The sequence below is a fragment of the Pipistrellus kuhlii genome, unplaced genomic scaffold, assembly GCF_014108245.1.
Source record: "Pipistrellus kuhlii isolate mPipKuh1 unplaced genomic scaffold, mPipKuh1.p scaffold_m20_p_3, whole genome shotgun sequence".
NCBI classification, from domain to species: Eukaryota; Metazoa; Chordata; class Mammalia; order Chiroptera; family Vespertilionidae; genus Pipistrellus; species Pipistrellus kuhlii.
Window position 1 is genome coordinate 47,583,438 of NW_023425529.1, and position 16,659 is coordinate 47,600,096.

The following is a 16,659-nucleotide window of genomic DNA, read 5'->3' on the forward strand; positions in this document are numbered from 1 at the left end:
GTGGCCCAAAGGTTGGAATTAGAGGTAGAGGAAGAGGATGTAGAGGAGCTTATTGAGGAACACGAAGAAGAGCTGACAACTGAAGAGCTCCAGCAACAGGACAATGCTCAAAGGGAAGCGTCATCTGATAACGAGGAGCAACAATCAAACAATCAACCAATCCCAACTGCTGACATCAAGAACATCCTGGTCAAATGGAAAGCAGTTCAGGAGTTTACCAATGCCCACTATTCGGATTCAGCTGAAGCAAACAGGATCAACGATCTTTACTCCGATACTCTTGTCCGTTATTTCCGGCAGATGTTGGAGAAAAGAGAAAAACAAACGACTTTGGACAGGTTTTTCATGAAACCATCAGCCAAAAAGCAGAAAATGGATGAAGATGTGCAAGATTCGGTAGACTCTACTTAGTCTGTCTTAAAATTAAAAAAATGTGTGTGTTTTTTTTTTAATTGTTTTTAGATGTATCTAAATAAAAATAATAACAAAAAATTTATCTTTTTTTATGTCAGCATATTTTATGCTACAGAACGAATTATTTTTTTCAACATGTATTGTTATGGGAAAACGCGTTTCACATAACGAACTTTCCGCATAACAAACTTGCTCCTGGAACGAATTAAGTTCGTTGTGTGAGGCACCACTGTAATACACACCACTACACACCAAAGGTTAAGTGCACGTGATAAGGAGGCAAGTTAAGAGAGGCGCCTAAATCAGTACTGGAGGGTAATGGAAGTCTTCCCAGAGAGGACAGCATTAAAGATCCAAAGGGTAAGAAAGAGTTGACTAGGAAGAGTGGAAAAGGAAGAGAATGTAGGCAAAAGGAACCAGTAAGGGTAAATGACTGAGGTTCAGAGAGAATGTGGCTCATTTGATGAAGTGAAAATAGTTCAGTAAAGTTGGAGCAGTTTGACCAGCGTTGAGTAATGGCAAGAAACAAGGCCAGACTGACTGGGACCTTCAGAGTCAGGCTAAGAACTGTGAACTCCTGAGACAGGTCATTACTGACTTCCCTTCTGTTGGTTTCTACACCAGCAGCTGACTAGAAAGAAAGATTGACAGGTGGTTTGGAAATCAGAGCTCATGAAAACATTAAGCGGAAACTCTTTTTTGGCTGTAAATTTCTTTACTTGTATCATTAATTTGCCCATTATGTCCGAGGGTGGCATCTGATAAGATAAAATTTCAGATGAGCTGCCCCAATTGAAGCTGTGTAGCAGGTTGATTATCTTAGAAACAGTAAGGTGAGAGTAAAAATGGTGGCAGAGTAAGTGAATGATACACAGTTATGCTCCCAGGATCAAACAGGAATTACAACTAATATACAGAAAAACTTCCTGAATCATGATCGGAAGACTCGCTGGAGAGAACTCTGATAACCGAGAAAGAAGTAATGGTGTTACAAAGGCCCCACTGCTATGCAACACAGTGATGGCACATGCAAATTGACATGTCAAATGAAATTAGTTCTAAGTTTCATTTTATTATAACACTAATTTCTGTTCACTGAAATCAAACCAAACATACAGAAATCAGTGTTGATCATTTGGTCATACATTTATAAAAAAGTATTACTCCAGCCAGGTTGGCGTGGCTCAGTGGTTGAGCATTGACCTATGAACCAGGAGGGAACAGTTCCAGTCAGGGCGCATGCCCACGTGGCGGGCTTGATCCCCAGTGTGTTCAGGAGGCAGCCAATCAATGATTTTTTCTCTCTCCCTACCTCTCTTAAAATAAAAATGAAACATTATTACTGCGGCCCTAGCCGATTTGGCTCAGTGGATAGAGCCTTGGCCAATGGATAGAGCACTGGCCAGTGGACTGAAGGATCTTGGGTTTGATTCCGGTCAGGGGCACATACCTTGGTTGCAGACTTAATCCCTGGCCTGTGCAGAAGGTAACTAATCAATGTCTCTCTCTTATGTGAATGTTTCTGTCTCTCCCCCTCCTTTCCACTCTCTCTAAAAAAAAAAAAATCAATTGAAAGATATCCTTGGGTAGGAATTAATAAAAAATTAAAAATGATTATCCCACCAAAACCGGTTTGGCTCAGTGGATAGAGCGTCGGCTTGGAGACTGAAGAGTCCCGGGTTCGATTCCGGTCGAGGGCATGTACCTTGGTTGTGGGCATATCCCCAGTAGGTGGTGTGCAAGAGGCAGCTGATCGATGACTCTCTCATCGATATTTCTGACTCTCTATCTCTCTCCCTTTCTCTCTGTACAAAAATCAATAAAATATATTTAAAAAAATAATAATAAAAATAAATAAATAAAAATGATTATCCCCCAAATTTGTCTTCCTGTGCCAAACTGAAGGGAATAAAATACCTACCAGAAGCTGAAAAGAAAGAGGCAAAGCTAGACAATTTGTCTACTTGTTTATTCTCTTCTTAAAAAAAAAAAAAAAAAAAAAAAAAAAAAAGGTCAGGGATGGAGGGGAAATAACCCATGAACACTGTGAACAGGAACCAAGACTCCAAGACTTGGGCACACTCCCCCTACCCTCAACCTCAGTTCCCGAGACCCCCACCCACCCACTTTTCTTTTGAATAAAACACCCAAATCAGCAGCAAAGGAACCTGGGGGAGTCATTGAGATTTTTGAACACTGGGAATGGGAAGGGGAAATGTCTAAAAAATAGGAGTTTGGAAGAAGAGGAAGGAATGAGGGCGAGGCTAGGCTCTGGATGGCAGAGCTGGGCCATGAGAGATGGAAGTGAGCAGTATGACTGCTGCTGCCCATGCTCCCCAGGACCCCAGAAAGCCCCATGGTTTGTTCTGTAGTCCATTCCCGATCCCCAAGGCCTCACAGGCCGAGCTCCAAGTCCTCCAGCTCCTCCTCCAGCACCCTCCTCCTCGCGAGCTTCTCCAGCTGCTCTTTGCTGGGCTGGCTGACTTCCCCAGCCTCGATCCGTTGCTGCAACTCTTCCACCTGCCGAAGCTTCTTCTTAAGGTTCTTTATCTTCTTGGCCCGCTCGGTGACAGCAGCTGGGTCAGGCTGGTCCGAGGCCGCTGTCGGGGCTGCCCGGGAGCCCTGGGGAGCACTGGGGAGCTGAGCTGTCTCTCCCAGGGACACCTTTTCCAGAGTCCGGCTCAAGGCCTCTGCCTCCCCTTTCTCTTGCTGCTGCCGCCTCTTCTCCTTCCGCTTCAGGTTGCGTTTGGCTGTCTTAGAGAGGCCTGGTTCCCCACCTTCAGACCTGGATGGGTTGGCAGGAGCAATGGCCTCGAGGCTCAACCCCGGGGGCAGTTCTGGTTTGCTCTTGAAAAACTTCACATACTTGTTCTCATACCTGCAGGGAACGGAAGACATCAACTGTTAGAGAACCGCTGACTTCAGAGCCCTTTTCTTAACCTTCCAAATCACTTTACCCTTTCCACCTCTGCTTGCTCTCTCCCCCCTTGCCCCTCCCCAACTTTCCTCTTCTTTGCAGGTTGTAGGAGGGTCCCCAGGTCTCTAAATGCTATCTGGAGGTTCTGGAACAGAGGCCATAGGGACATGACTCATCACTTGTCACCCTCACTCATCCCTGTATACCAACCCCTGCTTCTCCTTTCTCAGATGTCCCCTCCCATTCTTGAGATTCGGGCACCAGGAAATCATTCGCTGAACCCATGTTCTTTCTTTCTGTGGGCCCATCCCCCCTCCTCACGCCGGCCACGCACACTGGGACCTCCTCCTGGGGCACATAGCCTTCTTTCACCCTCCGCTGCTTGCGCCAGGTCCCGTCAGGTCGCTGTGTTGAGGCAATGTACTTGCCTGAAATGAGAGAATCAAGTTGGAGAGTTACTCTAACTTTCAAACAATTCCCAAGATGAAAGAACGCATGAATGCACACAGCTTTCCTCAGCATCAATGTGGACACAAAGTGGCACCATTAAGATATCCCTTTCTCATGTCAACCTTTAATCCTGCTCTCGTCATTACTTACTGAGTGTCTACACCACATGTGTCAAACACAAGGCCCGCGGGCCAAATCCGTCCCGCCAGGCCTTGCAATGTGGCCCGCACCGCGCTGTCATCACTGCACTCCGCTGCGTTTCCATCACAATGACAGTTTATGACTGTTCAGTAAACCATTCGGCCCGCGATTTAGGCTGGATTTTAGATTTTGGCCCCTTCTCTGATTGAGTTCGACACCCCTAGTCTACACACTGTAAAACACACCATCCCTGCCCTCAGGGAGTTTCTAGTTTCATAATCTAGTTGCAAGGCAAGACAGACACAGAGGAAGTCTTTAAAAACAAGACAATAGCATGTACACATCAAAAGACAGTAAATGATTAAAAGACTAAAAAGGGGTAAAAACAAAGAGAAATGACCAGAGAAGATGTAAGAAGGGAAGTTTTATTAAAATGGATTGTAGTCAAAACCAGTTTGGCTCAGTGGATAGAGTGTCGGCCTGCAGACTCAAGGGTCCAGGGTTCGATTCTGGTCAAGGGCATGTACCTTGGTTGCGGGCACATCCCCGGTAGGGGATGTACAAGAGGCGACTGATTGACATTTCTCTCTCATCGATGTTTCTGACTTTCTATCCCTCTCCCTTCCTCTCTGTAAAAAAAAATCAATAAAATATATTTAAAAAAATAAAATAAAAAGGATTATAAAAACCAGGTCCAGTTTAGGAATCCATACTATAGATATGAGCATCAATGCACAAGGATATATGTAAAGAATGTTTGTTGCATCCTTGCTGGTGTGGCTCAGTTGGTTGAAATGTCATAGAATGCACCAAAAAGTTGTAGGTTCGATTCCTGGTCAGGGTACATACCTAGGTTGCAGGTTCCATTCTGGTCGGGGTGCAATCACAGTGTGTATGGGAGGCAATCCATGCATGTTTCTCTCTCACATCAATGTTTCTCTCTTTCCCTTTCTCTCTATATAAATCAATTAAAAGAAACATATATCCTTGGGTGATGACTAAAAAATAAAGAATGTTTGTTGCTGCATTATTTAACAAAAAGATGAAAGCAACGTGAATGGCCATTAATATATGGATGATTAAATAGATGTGGATCATCGCCATGATGGCACATCATGCTATTATGGAAGCTTATTGTTGTTGTTTTTTCTTTTTTGTCTTTTAATATATTTTATTGATTTTTTGCAGAGAGGAAGGGAGAGGGATAGAAAGTCAGAAACATAGATGAGAGAAAAACATCACCAGCTGCCTCCTGCACAACCCCCACTGGGAATGTGCCCACAACCAACGTACATGCCCTTGACTGGAATTGAACCCAGGACCCTTCAGTCCGCAGACTGACGCTCTATCCACTGAGCCAAACCGGTTTCGGCTGTTGTTTTTTCTTAATCCTCACCGGTAGATGTTTTTGTTGATTTTAGAGAGAGAAGAAAAGAGAGGGAGAGAGAAAAACATAGCTTGGTTGAAGAGATTGAACCCGAAACCTGGGAATATGCCTTAAATGGGAATTGAACACACGACCTCTTAGTGTAAGGAACAACAGTCCAGCTGAGCCCCACTGGCCAGGACTGGAAAAGAATTTTTTAAAAATATATTTTTATTGATTTCAGAGAGGGAGGAAGAGGGAGAGTGACAGAAACATCTATGATGAGAGAATATTGATCAGCTGCCTCCTGCAAGCCCCCAACTGAGGATGGAGCCCATAACCCAGGCATGTGCCCTTGACCAGAATCGAACCTGGGACCTTCAGTTCACAGGCCAACGCTCTATGCACTGAGCCAAACCAGCTAGGGCTGGAAAAGAATTCCAGATATAAATGCACTGACCTTGAATGGTGTTTAACATATACTAAGTGAAAGAGAAAGTTGCAGGAAAATGGATAGTGATCCTCAAACATTTTTTTATTTCATGATTGCCCCTCGCACTCTTATTTTGTAATATTATGCATTTAGCCATACAACATTTGTTAATATCACCAGAAAGAAATTTTATTAGAAAGCTTTCAAGCTCACAGTGGCAGATACAAGTTTTTCAAAATTCTAATGTTCACTTGAAGGCTTGAATCTTATCACTGAAACAAACACTGTCAGTTGTTCTTAAAATGACAGGCTCACTTCCTTCATTTTCAGCAAAGTGCCTACAGATATCCAGGTCTGGATTACCAGTTCGTCAGTGGTTTTTTTCAAGTAAAAATTATGTTCTTTGGAAAGGAAGCTTATTTAGCTTATAAATGGTAGTTGCACCAGTACTTTTCCTTGAGATAACTATAGTATGCAGCAAAATGTTTCATGTTTACTTCCCATTTTGTCCAGAGAGGACATTAAAAAGATATATACTAGTAACTTTCAGTTATGTGTTAAGTTCCAGGGATTTAAGGTATAGCACAGTGACTATAATTACCAATATTGTAGTGTATATTTGCAATTTGCTATCAAAGTAGAGCTTCAATGTTCTCACCATAACAACAAAATGGTAACTGTGAGATGAAAAATGTGTTAACTAATCTTACTGTGGTAAACATTTCACAATATATGCAAATATCAAATCATCACACTGTATACCTTTAACTTACATGTTTTATGTCAATTATATCTCAATAAAACTAGGAAAAATTATAAAAATGTTTATTTTAAGGGCCAGGGTTTAATCAAATTAATAACCAGGGATATTAAGTGAAAAACTGGCATTATTTACTGCAGGCATGTGGCAGTGAAAAATACAATGATGAGTATAGTTGGTGCCACTACCTTGATTAGTGCTAAGGGGCTAGCAGTTTTATCCACCTCTGCTTTTGCTTATCAGTGAAAAAGTCAATCTAGCAAGTAGGCAAATAACATCTTAGTATATTCTGAAAATAGTTACGCTTGTAGATTTCCTGTAAAGGTCTTAGGGAACCTCCAAGTGTCCGGGACATTTGAGTTACCTTAAGAAGGATAACCTGGAAGTAGAGGTGGTAGACACCATTAACAAAAAATTATATATATATATATATATATATATATATATATATATGTATATATATATGTGTGTGTGTGTGACAAGGTTTGACAAAAGTAGGTTTACAGTGGTTACTACTCAAAACACAATAAAGCTATTGTAATAATGATAACCTGAATGTGTTTTTTTCATATAAACTGTAAACTTACTTTTGCCCACCTGCATATATATATAATATATATATATATATATATATATATATATATATATATATATATAATATATATATATATACCTTGTATTACTCATTTTTAAGTATATGGGTCTCCCACATGGATTATGCATTGTAACAGGAGTTGTTTTTTTTGTTCAAAAAGCAAATATCATTAATAAATTAAAACAAAACAAGTGATAAAGAAAACCTGTCCCCAGACAGTGGCTCAGTGGTTAGGTGTTGACCTATGAAGCAGGCGGTAAAGGCTCGATTTCTGGTTAGCACACATGCCTGGGGTGCAGGCTCTGTCCCATGTGGTGCATACAGGAGGCAACCAACCAATGATTCCCTCTATTATTGATGTTTCTATATATATTGAAAAATATATTTAAAAAACAAAAAGAAACTCGGTAAGATTTGACAGCTAAAAGGGATGGGAGAAAGAACAAACATGAACAAAGAAAGGCATGGGTGTGGGAATTAGCATGGAATATTTTTTAATTTTTTTATTTGTTGATTTTAGAGAGAGAGGAAGGGAGAGAAACATCAACCTATTGCTCCACCCATCCACCCATTTTTGTATGTGCTCTGAACAGGGATTGAACCAGCAACTTTGCTGTATCAGGATAATGCTCTACCCAACGGAGCACCCAGCCAGGGTGGCATGGAGTATTTAAGGAACAAAAAGTAGAGGAGTCCAGAGGAATCAGATAGTTCATTTTAGGAATAATAGGAAGCCAGGTTGGAAATAAAAAATGGGGCCAGATCTCCCCAGTAGGGGGCGTGTAGGAGGCAGCGGATCAATGATTGATTCTCTCCCATCATTGATGTTTCTCCCTCTCCCTCTCCTTTCCTCTCTCTGAAATCAATTAAGGAAAAAAAAAAAAAAAAAAGGCCAGATCTTAGAAAGCCTTAAAAACAAGGTCAAGGGCCGAAACCGGTTTGGCTCAGTGGATAGAGCGTTGGCCTGTGGACTGAAAGGTCCCAGGTTCGATTCCAGTCAAGGGCATGTACCTTGGCTGTGGGCACATCCCTAGTAGGGGGTGTGCAAGAGGCAGCTGATTGATAATTCTCTATCATCGATGTTTCTAACTCTCTATTCCTCTCTCTTCCTCTCTGTAAAAAATTAATAAAGTATATTTTTTTAAAAACCAAGGTCAAGGAATTCAGAGATATTGAAGATACTGTTTGGTTAGCTGTGACAGCTTAGAAACTAGAAAAACGGCTTCTTGGCCTTTGGCTAAGATCAAGTGCAGAGACAAGAGTAAAAACTGAGAGGCTACAAGGAGGGAGGGCTGAAACTTGAGTAGGGCTTTGAAGAAATAATCAAAAACTGAGAAAAAGGAAGCAGGATGGATTCTAAACAGAAGCTTATGCTAAAACAAAATTTCAGACGTGGTAATGTAGACGGAATGTTCAGATGGTGAATAGACCTGTCTGGCTGGATCAGAGGGCTGGTGCAAAAGTACATCAGGGGAGGATATTCATATCTGGAAATGCCAGTTAAGGGATTTAATGCCTGGTGCATGACATGCATTAAATAAGGTTCTGTCAAAAAATGAATATTTTACTCAAAGCAGTGCTTCAGGGCAATTAATCTGGCATGATGAGAAGGAGAATTGGAAAGGTAAACATTGGAGACTGGGTAAATAAGCTAGGAGGGAAAAAAGATCAAAATTATCCTGGCATAAGAGACAGAATTGGCTGAACCTGTGAGAATGGAAAGGAAGAGACTAATGTCAAGTACATTATCAAAGAATCAACAACACTTGGTAATTCACTGATTGGAGAAAAAGGAAAGGTTAGGGGTTAAAGTCAAAGATAATGCAAAACAGTTTTAGCTCTGACCCATTTGGCTCAGTGGATAGAGTGTCAGCCTGAGGACTGAAGGGTCCCAGGTTCGATTCCAGTCAAGGTCATGTACCTTGGTTGGAGGCACATCCCAGGTGGGGAGTGTGCAGGAGGCAGCTGATTGATGTTTCTCTCTCATCGATGTTTCTAACTCTCTCCCCTACTCCCTTCCTCTGTAAAAACATCAATAAAATATATATTAAAAAAAGTTTGTTTCCTAATCTTAATAATTTAGTGTAAGAAAATAGTTCCAACAGAGAAAAAAAATAAATCATATACAAATGGTATTATCGCCCTAGCTGGTTTGGCTCAGTGGATAGAGCATCGGCCTATCACTAAAGGGTCCCAGGTTCGATTCTGGCCAAGGGCATATGCTCAGGTTGTGAGCTTGATCATGTGGAAGTCATCCAATCAATGATACTCTCTCACCATTGATGTTTCTATCTATCTCCCTTCCTCTCTGAAATCAATTAAAAATATTTTTTTAAAATGGTATTATCTATAAATAGCTAAAAATTAAAACAAACTTCACATCCAATTATACAGAAATGATTTATAATACACCCATTAAAAATGATTAAGCCCTGCCCTAGCTGGTTTGACTCAGTGGATAGAGCATCGGCCTGTTGACTAAAGGGTCCCAGGTTCAATTCCGGTCAAGGGCACATGCCTGGATTGCGGGCTCTGTACAACCTGCAGAAGGCAGCCAATCAATGATTCCCTCTCATCATTGATTTTTCTCTCTCTTCCTCTCTGAAATCAATAAAAATATTTTTTAAAAGAATAATTAAGCCCTGCCCAGTGTAGCTCAGTTGGCTGGGCATCATCTTGTGCACCAAAAGGTTGTCAGTTCGATTCCCAGGCTTGGCACAGGCCTGGGTTGTGGGTTTGATCCCCGATAGGGGAAGTAAAGAAAGCAACCAATTGATGTTTCTCTCTTACATCGATGCTTTTCTCTCTCTCCCCCTTTCCCTTCCTCTCTCTCTCTCTCTAAAAATCAATACAATTTTTAAATGATTACAAAAATTTAAATCATGTAATGTGATACAAAACATAATTATATATACACCATGATTTTAATTATATCATACATATTTGTAAGTTTATTTCTTTATTTTAGCAAGAGGCATATTTGTACGTTTAGGAAAAAGTATGTAACGTGAAAATTTATGTTGAGGTGATTACATTATAAATACTTTTCTTTTTAAAAATTCCTATCGCCCTGGCCAGGTTGATCAGTTGATTGGAGTGTCGTCCTGTACACCAAAAAGTTGCAGGTTCAATTCCCAGTCAGAGTACATACCTACGTTTCAGTCAGGATGTGTATAGGTGGCAACCAATCAATGTTTCTTTCTCATATTGATGTTGTCTTTCTCTTTCTCCTTTCCTCTCTAAAATTGATGAAAAAGTCCTGACCAGTTTGGCTCAGTGGATAGAGCATTGGCCTGTGGACTGAAGGATCGCAGGTTTGATTCCAGTCAAGGGCATATATCTTGGTTGCCAGCACATCCCCAGCAACAGGAGGCAGCTGATCAATGTTTCTAACTTTCTATCCCTTCCTCTCCCTTCCTCTCTGTAAAAAAATCAATAAAATAGATGAAACAGCCCTAGCTAGTTTGGCTCAGTGGCTAGAGAAGGTTCATTTCTGGTCAAGGGCACATGTCCAGATTGTGGGCTCAATCCCCAGTGTGGGGTGTGCAGGAAGCAGCCAATCAATGATTCTCACTTATCATTGATGTTTCTATCTCTCTCTCATTCTCTGAAATCAATAAAAACATATTTTAAAAAATAAAAAATTTCCATTATTGTTGTTATATTGTGGGTTTTAAAAATATCTTATTTTAGGTTTCTATAATAAATGTCTTGGAGAGTGGGTACACAAAGGAGAGTGAAATTACTTTTGACCATGTGAGTTTAAGGTTATTCTAAGGATACAGCATCTGTTGTGTACTTTGGAAAATGAGTAAGATTCAGACAGGTGGAAGCATGGGGTGGGACTATGAGGATAGGAGAAAAGGAAGTATTTCAGGCATAAGGGACAACATAAGCAAAGGAACAAATTGGACAAGTCACGCTCCTACTTATAATAAAATTCTTCCTGGATTCGTCAGAGTATGTACATGGAAAATGGAACCACATGCAAAGGCCTTCTTGATCCAGTTTCCAGCTTCTCAACACCCAATTATTCACAATTTCTGCTCCAGACACTGAAATAGTCACAAATCTCACCCAAAGGTGTCTCTATTCTCATGCTTTTTGCTTTTGCTTCCTTTTGCGTAAGACATATTTTCCTTGAATCACGTTAGTTAATTCCTATTGGTCTTTAAAGGACAAATTCAAATATAAACTATTCAATGTACCCACCCCAGCCAGGTTAGAAGCAGCCTTTCATGTACCTACAGCGCCTGTTTTGGCCTTTATCATGATCTAATGCTTAACATAATTGTTTGCTTGAGAGCAGAAACATTGTCTTTGATCTTTAAAATATATATTTTATTGATTTTTTACAGAGAGGAAGGGAAAGGGATAGAGAGTTAGAAATGTCGATGAGAGAAATACATCGACCAGCTGCCTCTTGCACACCCCCCACCGGGGATGTGCCTACAACCAATGTACATGCCCTTGACGGGAATCGAACCTGAGACCTTCCAGTCTGCAGACCGACGCTCTATCCACTGAGCCAAACCGGTTTTGGCTGTCTTTGATCTTTAAAGCAAAGTATTTGCCCCACAGAATATTGTAATTAATTCAAATTAATGAATAAACATGTATCAAATTAGGGAACAGCAAGAATACAGTATATTTTGGGTAAAAGTATATGTAATGGGAAAAGAGACCAGAAGTAATTCAGTCAGAAGATAAAAGGTATCCAATCTCCTCATGACTTTGGACTTGAGCTTCAAATTGTAGGGCACTGAAGGCCAATAAGGGAGTACAGATGATCTTCTCAAAGCAATGCTTTAAGATTAACCTGAAAATATGTAACATAAACTAAAGGTAGGGGGGAAAAAATGAAAGCAATAGTCACAATGCAAGAATTCTTGATTTAGATGTTCTGTTTGGGAATTGAAAAGAAAATGAAAAATAATCATCATGAAGAATAAGTTAACAGGATCTGGAGACTGCCAAGATTTGAATTAGAGAGAGGGAATAATTGAAACAGTGATATAGTGAAATTAATCTGGTGATTTTCACATGTATTCTTTTTTTCTTTAATATATTTTATTGATTTTGTACAGAGAGGAAAAGAGAGAGATAGAGAGTTAGAAACGTCGATGAGAGAGAGTCATCAATCAGCTGCCTCTTGCACACCCCCTATTGGAGATGTGCCCGCAACCAAGGTACATGCCCTTGACCGGAATCGAACCCGGGACCTTTTAGTCCCCAAGCCGACGCTCTATCCATTGAGCCAAACCGGTTTCAGCTTCATATGTATCCTTATTTTTCACAACGTATTTGTGGGTAGGTAGGGCATATGGTAATAACATTTATTCACACAAAGATTTTAAATGTTTATTGAGCACTTATCTAAGGATACAATAAGACCTGGGGATACAGCAATGAATAAAATAGGCAAGGGTCTAGCCTCCTTGTACATTAATTCTAGTGATGTAAAAAGGTAATAAAAACACAAACAAACTAGTGACAATATCACTTTTGAATGTAGAAAATTTGGAGAATAAAAACCAGTGATAGAAAGTCCGGAGGAGAAAAAAACCTTGTGAAATAACATTCAATTCTAGATAGGCAGTGTTTTACATGGAATAACATATTTAAGTGCCCAGAGATGATAGTGGAAGCCTTAAGGCTAGTAAAGATAGAGATAGGGATGATCTGACTTATATGTGGACTCTAATGAACATAATAAACTGACAAACAAAATAGATCCAGAGATATGGATGCATGGAACAGATTGGCATATCTCAGAGGGGAGTGGGGAAGAGATTAACCAAAGAACTTATATATATATAATACTAGAGGCCTGGTGCACAGATTTGTGCACATTGAAAGGAAATAAATTAGAAGAAATATTTCAGAGGCCACGGAAGGACCTCAGGAGAGTGCCTCCAAGGTGAGTCCAGACCATCTTGCCCAGTTTCAATCAGGATGGATCGGGCTAGTGGGGGAGGGATTGTGGGAGGTTGGCTGGTGGGGAGGGACCTCAAAAGGGCTCTAGGACATGTCCTGCTCATCTCGCCCAGTCCCAATGGGCCAGACCCCAGCAGCAGGCTAACCTACCGGTTGGAGCATCTCCCCCTGGTGGTCAGTGCGCATCATAGCGACTGGTCGAATGAACAGTCAGACACTTAGCATATTAGGCTTTTATTATATAGAATATGCATAGCCAATGAACATAGACAATAGTGTGGTGAAGGCCTGGGGTGGGGCAGGGACTGGAAGGAAGGGAGCAAAGGGAGGGAAAATTGGGGGACATCTATAATACTGTCAACAATAATATATAGATAGATAGGGCAGAAACTTTTTGAATGGCCACCCTAACTGGAATGCCCCAGAGATACAAACAGCCTATTATCACAAAGGAGCATTTATTTTATGTTATATTGGCTTCATTCTCTATCTTAATGGTATCCAAAGGTAAAGTCAAAAAGAAGGAAGAGAGCCGAAACCAGTTTGGCTCAGGGGTAGAGCACTGGTCTGCGACTGAAAGGTCCCAGGTTCGATTCCGGTCAGGGGCATGTACGTTGGTTGCAGGCACATCCCCGGTGGGGGGTGTGCAAGAGGCAGCTGGTCGATTTTTCTCTCTCATCGACGTTTCTAGCTCTCTATCTCTCTCCCTTCTTCTCTGTAAAAAAATCAATAAAATATATTTTAAAAAAAGAAAAAGAAAAAAAAAGAAGGAAGAGGTTTTTACCCCTGGAAATAAAAAACAAAGTTTTTTTCAGGATTTTCCAGAAATTACAGATTAGAGACTGCTACTATAACAATTTTGTAAGCTTTGTTATTTCCTGACATTTGCTGTTTTGTAATCCTCAGATTGTTTCCTTAAACTGAAAGGGCCCAAAAGTTTTCAGTGATGGCAGGAGGATAGTGGAGAAAAAACACAGAAAGATGTGGGAGAACTCTAAGCAGTTAGGTGAAAGTGACTATTCAAGGTGTAGTGAATCCTTAGGACCTGCTTCAAGTAAGAAAGGAGATTTGCGCCGAAACCGGTTTGGCTCAATGGATAGAGCATCGGCCTGCAGACTGAAAGGTCCCAGGTTCGATTCTGGTCAAGGGCATGTACCGTGGTTCCGGACACATCCCCAGTAGGGGGTGTGCAAGAGGCAGCTGGTTGATGATTCTCTCTCATCGACGTTTCTAACTCTCTATCCCTCTTCCTTCCTCTCTGTAAAAAATCAATAAAATATATATTTAAAAAAAAGAAAGGAGATTTGGGTCACAGATCTGACGTTGAGGATGATCTCAGGGTCAAAATGATAAGACCCTCCCTCCCCCCCCCCAAAAAAATGATAAGACCCAGGTTTCTAATACAGAAAAAATATACTAAGATCCAATTTGGATGAATGACCTGGAAAAAATGGTCATGCTCATATTTCTCAAGGAAGAAAAGGTGTCGACAACAAGAGAAAATGATTCTAGGAAAGAAAAACCAGCACAGTGCTATGCCATGGAGACCAAAAGTGTTTTTTGTTTTTAAAAAAATACATTTTATTGATTTTGTACAGAGAGGAAGAGAGAGAGAGTTAGAAACATTGATGAGAGAGAGTCATCGATCTGCTGCCTCCTGCGCACCCCCTACTGGGGATATGCCTGCAAGCAAGGTACATGCCCTTGACCGGAATCGAACCCGGGACCTTTCAGTTCCCAAGCCAACGCTCTATTCATTGAGCCAAACCGGTTTTGGCCAAAAGAGTTTTAAGTAAGGGCAGGTATTAACAGTATTAAATACTGAAGAGAGATTAAGGAAAAGATTTTGCCAATTTGGAAATCTTTAGTTATTTCCAAGAATATTGTCTCAGAAAAGCAGTGGTCAGAAGTCAGACTACAAATTAATTAAATGCAATCTATAAAAATAAAAGCATAATATGCTAATTAGACCAGACATCCTTCTGGATGCCCTTCCTTCCAGACAAAGCCACAGCGGGCAGGGGCCCCTGGCCACGGTGGCAGTGGGTGAGGGTGGGGCCAAGGCCCTTGCACAAATTTCATGCATCAGGCCTCCAGTAAATTATTAAAAGCCTCCTAGAAGAAAAGCACTATACAAAGTGCTACAGGGATTAAGTAAAAACGGTCCCACTTTCACAAAATGTATAGTTTAAGTAAGGAGAGTAGGTGAGTTAGGCAAACAAGTAATAAGACAAAAATATAAATGTCTTAAGTACCCTAAGAGACACTGATACAGGCTGATAAGAGATTTCAAGAGAATAAATTATTACACCGTTTCATGGTGGAAGGTGACACAAAATCATGAAAAATTGATTTTAGAGAGAGAAAAAAAGAGATAAATTTGTTGTTCTACTTATTGATGCATTCACTGGTTATTCTTGCATGTGCCCTGACTGGAGATGGTACCCACAACCTTGGCATAAGGAGACATGCTTTAACCAACTGAGCTACATGGCCAGGGATAAATCATGACAACCTTGACCCTAAAAACCAGGGAGTAGTAATAATAATAACAAATCAGTGGCTCATTATTTCTGCTGGCAGAGAAAAGGGAAAGGGCATTCTAAGAGGAATAACAAGCAAAATCACAGCAATGAAAAAGTCACAGTATGTTAAGAAGAATTAGGAAAGAACATTTATTAATTAACTAGAGGCCCGATGCATGAATTTGTGCACGGGTGGGGTCCCTTGGCCGGTGACCTGGGCTAACTGGGGCCATCTTGCCAGTCCCAATCATGGTCAATGGGGGCCAGCCAGCCAGGGAGGGACTGCAGGAGGTTGGTCTGCCAGCTGGAGGGACCATGTGAGGGCTCCAGTATGTGTCCAGCCCTCTCACCCATTCCAGATCAGCCAGACCCCAGCAGCAAGCTAACCTACCGGTCGGAGGGTCTGCCCCCTGGTGGTCAGTGCACATCATAGTGGCTGGTCGAGTAGTGGACCTATCAGTCGAACACAGCATATTAAGCTTTTATTATATAGGATTATATAGGATAAATAGCTACTTCAATAAGTAGGTACAAGAACTTCAACCACATTACCTTATTAAATCTAGACAATGGCCAGGTATTACCCTCTAAGCAGAGGAAACAAAGTTGTTAAATGATATGTCCAAGATCACAAAGGCAGCGGGTACCTGCAATCTGAACTCAGTTCTGATGTCAAAGTTTACACATCTGCACACTACTATTATATCTGTCTTATACTAGATAGCCCCGTCTCATTGGAGGGTATAGGCAGAAATGCAGCATGTGATACTATATTGAAAAGTGGTTTAATTCAGTAGTGAGTTTAAGACTGAATTATCCATATGAAAATTTTATAGTCAATTCTAAATAAACTCAATAAAAGGTAGTTTTGTAGTCAACCAACCTTTATTGAGTGCTTGCTTCATGCCAAGGACAGTGCTTGTATGCATTATTTCATTTTCATGACTTTATGAATGATTATTCCAGTTTCACAGATTATGAGAAATTTTTTAAAATATATATTTTTTTATTTTTTTTACAGAGAGGAAGGGAGAGGGATAGATAGAAACATTGATGAGAGAGAATCATCGATCAGCTGCCTCTTGCACACCCTGCACTGGGGATGTGCCTGCAACCAAGGC

The 16,659-nt window shown here is 40.8% G+C and overlaps 1 protein-coding gene across 3 annotated transcripts in view; it reads right to left on the reverse strand.

The window, feature by feature from the left end:
- Nucleotides 1-2,401: 2,401 nt before the first annotated feature.
- PYM1 (PYM homolog 1, exon junction complex associated factor) overlaps nucleotides 2,402-16,659 on the reverse strand; it is a 29,604-nt gene continuing 15,346 nt past the window's right edge. Inside the window, exons 2-4 of one of the 3 annotated variants that reach the window (XM_036454613.2) lie at nucleotides 15,930-15,991; nucleotides 3,666-3,759; nucleotides 2,402-3,292 (exon numbers count right to left, since the gene is read on the reverse strand). In XM_036454613.2, coding sequence (XP_036310506.1) covers nucleotides 2,809-3,292; nucleotides 3,666-3,759; nucleotides 15,930-15,969 — 618 coding nt within the window. In that variant the 5' untranslated portion in view covers nucleotides 15,970-15,991 and the 3' untranslated portion in view covers nucleotides 2,402-2,808. Of the gene's footprint in view, nucleotides 3,293-3,665; nucleotides 3,760-15,929; nucleotides 15,992-16,421; nucleotides 16,459-16,659 lie in introns of those variants that run through there. The other 2 variants (XM_036454612.2, XM_036454611.2) reach the window with 2 other exon arrangements.